Below are 3,066 nucleotides of genomic sequence, written 5' to 3'. Positions count from 1 at the left end.
TTAAATGTTTTCTATTGTTTGCTTTGCTTGCTTTATTTTTCAGGGTTGTTTTGGGAAATAAATGAAGGACGAATCCTACACCCGGATTCAAGTACACTTAAGATAGGAACGGCATAGTCATGGAGACCTCCCTTGTGCATGCTTGGGATTGGTCAATATGAAGTTCGCGCTTGAGTTAGGCCTTCAATGTTTATTGTGTACCTCTTTTGCATGAGAGAGGTTTATGCATGTATCTTTAGGTGAGTTGGAGCTCAAGGACCTTTAGTCACCTTTAACCCATCCTAACTTTTTAGGAACGTAGTGGGAGGGCTATTCTTGGTGCATGCCAAGTTATGGTCGCGACCCGATACTACATCTCAGATAGGTTTCTTCCTAAAGTATCATTGCGTGGTATGCATGTACCATGTTCGAGGGTGCTTTAGAAGGGGCTGACAATTCTGGGTCACTAGTAGAACCCGTTGTTGAAATCTCTTTATCCATAGATGTACCTTTGGGAAGGGTATCCCACCTGGTCAAACTCCATGCAAGCTGAGCCTAAGGAAATTGCGTGATTTGTGTGTACTTATTTGTGTTTGTGACTCATGTATCCATGCATCATTCATACATATCATGGCTAACTCATTCCAAGGAGTTAAAGGATTGTTAACCATAATTTGTTTTGTAGGTCATGGAAATCAAAGTTCGTAAACCTTTCTGCCTCAGCTTCAAGGGAGTGCCTACATCTCTAAAGATTCTTTGTGATAATGTTTCTGGTGCTTTTGTGCTTTCCAAATCTCTTACAGATTGATCAGCCTGGTACGAACCAAAGTGGATGAAGCGCTCCTCAACACCATGATTCGGTTTTATGATCCTCTCCTTCATTGCTTTACTTATAGAGACTTTCAGCTGGTTCCCACATTAGAGGAATTTTCCTCCATACTAGGATTACCGGTACTTGATCAGATGCCTTACACTGGTGAAGAAGAGATTCCTAGGTTGGAAGATGTTTCTGCTGCATTGCATTTGCCTCGGTCAGACATCAAAAAGGCTTGGGTGAATAAAGGAGAATATACTGGTTTGCCTATTGACTTCCTGTATAGTCAGGCCGAAATCTTGATTAATGCTGCAAGCATGGACGCTCTTGAAAAAGTCCTCGCTTTCCTAATCTATGGGCAAGTCTTGATCCCTCGTTATGACAAAATTGTTGATGTGATTGCCATTAAGATTTTTATCAGCAACAACCCCGTTCCTACATTAGTGGGTGACTTGTTACATTCCATCCATCATCGATCATCTAAAGGGAAAGGTTGCGTTCTTGGATGCACACCTCTATTACATAAGTGGTTTATTTCGCACTTACCCTGTTCCGTGATAGAGAACAAAGAAGGTTGGACTTGGGTTCAAAGAGTCATGAGGCTTTCTTACGATGATATCGTTTGGAACCAAAAAGAGTTTGAAGGAACCCATTTGTTTGATAGTTGCGGAGATTTCCCAAATGTACCTCTTCTTGGTACACGAGGAGGAATAACTTATAACCCCATATTAGCTCGACATCAGTTTGGTTTCGCTTTGAAAGACAAACCCCGCTCCATATACCTTAGTGCGGAAAACTTTAATTATGATTCAGATACAACTGGGAAGAAGAAGTTGTTTATTAGAGCTTGGTCCAAGGTAAAGAAAGTAGGTACGAGAGAATTGGGACTAAGGAACTACATCCCTTCAGATCTTTATTTTAGGTGGATTTATGATCGAGTTGTTGAGTATGGTATGCCATATCCATCTGATATCCCTGTTGTGCCAAGGGTTACCCCTCCGGTCATTCCTGTGGTTTTGGAGCCTTATGTTCCCGCTCCAAATGAAGACCTTGCTGCTACTATTGCTTCTTTAAGAAGAGAAAAGGATGATCTTGAAAGGCGCCTACGGGATGTTGAAGCAGAAAAAGCGGTGTTGGTGGCCAATGCCAAAGAGCGTGATAGTATGCTTGACTATTTCTCCCGTAAATGGAAGATTGAGGATTTCGTCTCTCCAGATCAGATACAATCATGGGAACAAGAGATCGATAGACTCGTCCAAGAAAGAAACGAGATGATTAAAATGCACAAAGAAGAGATCAGAAGTTTAAAGAGAAAGCGCCGACTCGAAGATTGATTTCTATTATTTTTATGTTATATTTTATTTTATATTTTCAGCACCTTTGGATGTAACTATTAATTTCATAACATTATATTTTTACAAAAGAATTAATATTTTTGCTTTTATTTTCAATATATGTTAAAAATCCTTTAATTCCTTGGAAACATTGCATAAGCATAAACATCTCATTCATAACAAAGCATCAACAGGTTTTTTTTACAAATAGGTTTCTCATCTTTCCGCTGTTTATTTCAGTAAGGAAATGGATCTCGAACAATCTGTGAAGAATCTCCAGGCTCAAAATGCTGAGTTCCAAGATTTGATCCTGAACTTGTCCAAGGGGCAAGATGAGCTGAAATACCTTCTAACTAAGAAGGAGAAGAAGACCAGGAAACCAGTAAGCATCCTCAACATGGGAAGAAGATTCAAGGGCCCTCTCAAAAAGGTCAAAGAAGCAGAAATTCCCAAAGACGATGAAGAAGAAGATGATGATGCTAGCATCAAGACTGATGCAAAGAGTAACGCTGCCTCTGCTAAGCAAGATGATGAAGAAGGAGACTACTATTATGAGGAGGAATATCCTGAAGAGAGGTACAAGCAATTGGAAGAACGTATGGAGGCTATTGAAATCCAGAAGGTACCTGAACTGGATTTTGAGGAATTAGGGCTCATCTCTGGAGTCGTTATCCCTCCAAAATTCAAGACCCCGACTTTCGCTAAGTATGACGGAGTCTCTTGTCCCAAGATGCATATGAAATCCTATGTGAGGAAGATTCAGCCTCACACTGCTGACAAAATGCTATGGATCCACTTTTTCCAAGAGAGCTTATCTGGAACCCAACTCGAATGGTACTATCAACTGGATGGCGCCAACATTCATACATGGAAAGACTTGGCTATTGCTTTCTATAAACAATACCAATACAATGCTAATCTCGCACCTACTCGTACTCA

The 3,066-nt window shown here is 40.4% G+C and overlaps 1 protein-coding gene across 1 annotated transcript; it reads left to right on the top strand.

Annotated features, from left to right (window-relative positions):
• The first annotated feature begins 831 nt into the window (after positions 1–831).
• LOC131625028 (uncharacterized) lies at positions 832–2,127 on the top strand. Its single transcript, XM_058895945.1, has one exon. It carries the CDS (start codon positions 832–834, stop codon positions 2,125–2,127), a length of 1,296 nt encoding a protein of 431 aa, XP_058751928.1.
• Positions 2,128–3,066: the final 939 nt, after the last annotated feature.

This window comes from Vicia villosa, unplaced genomic scaffold (genome assembly GCF_029867415.1).
Source record: "Vicia villosa cultivar HV-30 ecotype Madison, WI unplaced genomic scaffold, Vvil1.0 ctg.000181F_1_1_1, whole genome shotgun sequence".
NCBI lineage: Eukaryota > Viridiplantae > Streptophyta > Magnoliopsida > Fabales > Fabaceae > Vicia > Vicia villosa.
This window is presented reverse-complemented; position numbering and strand designations above follow the sequence as displayed.

Coding starts and splice junctions, on each gene's coding strand:
- LOC131625028 (XM_058895945.1), top strand. CDS start 832: ATGATTCGGTTTTATGATCCTCTCCTTCATTGCTTTACTTATAGAGAC.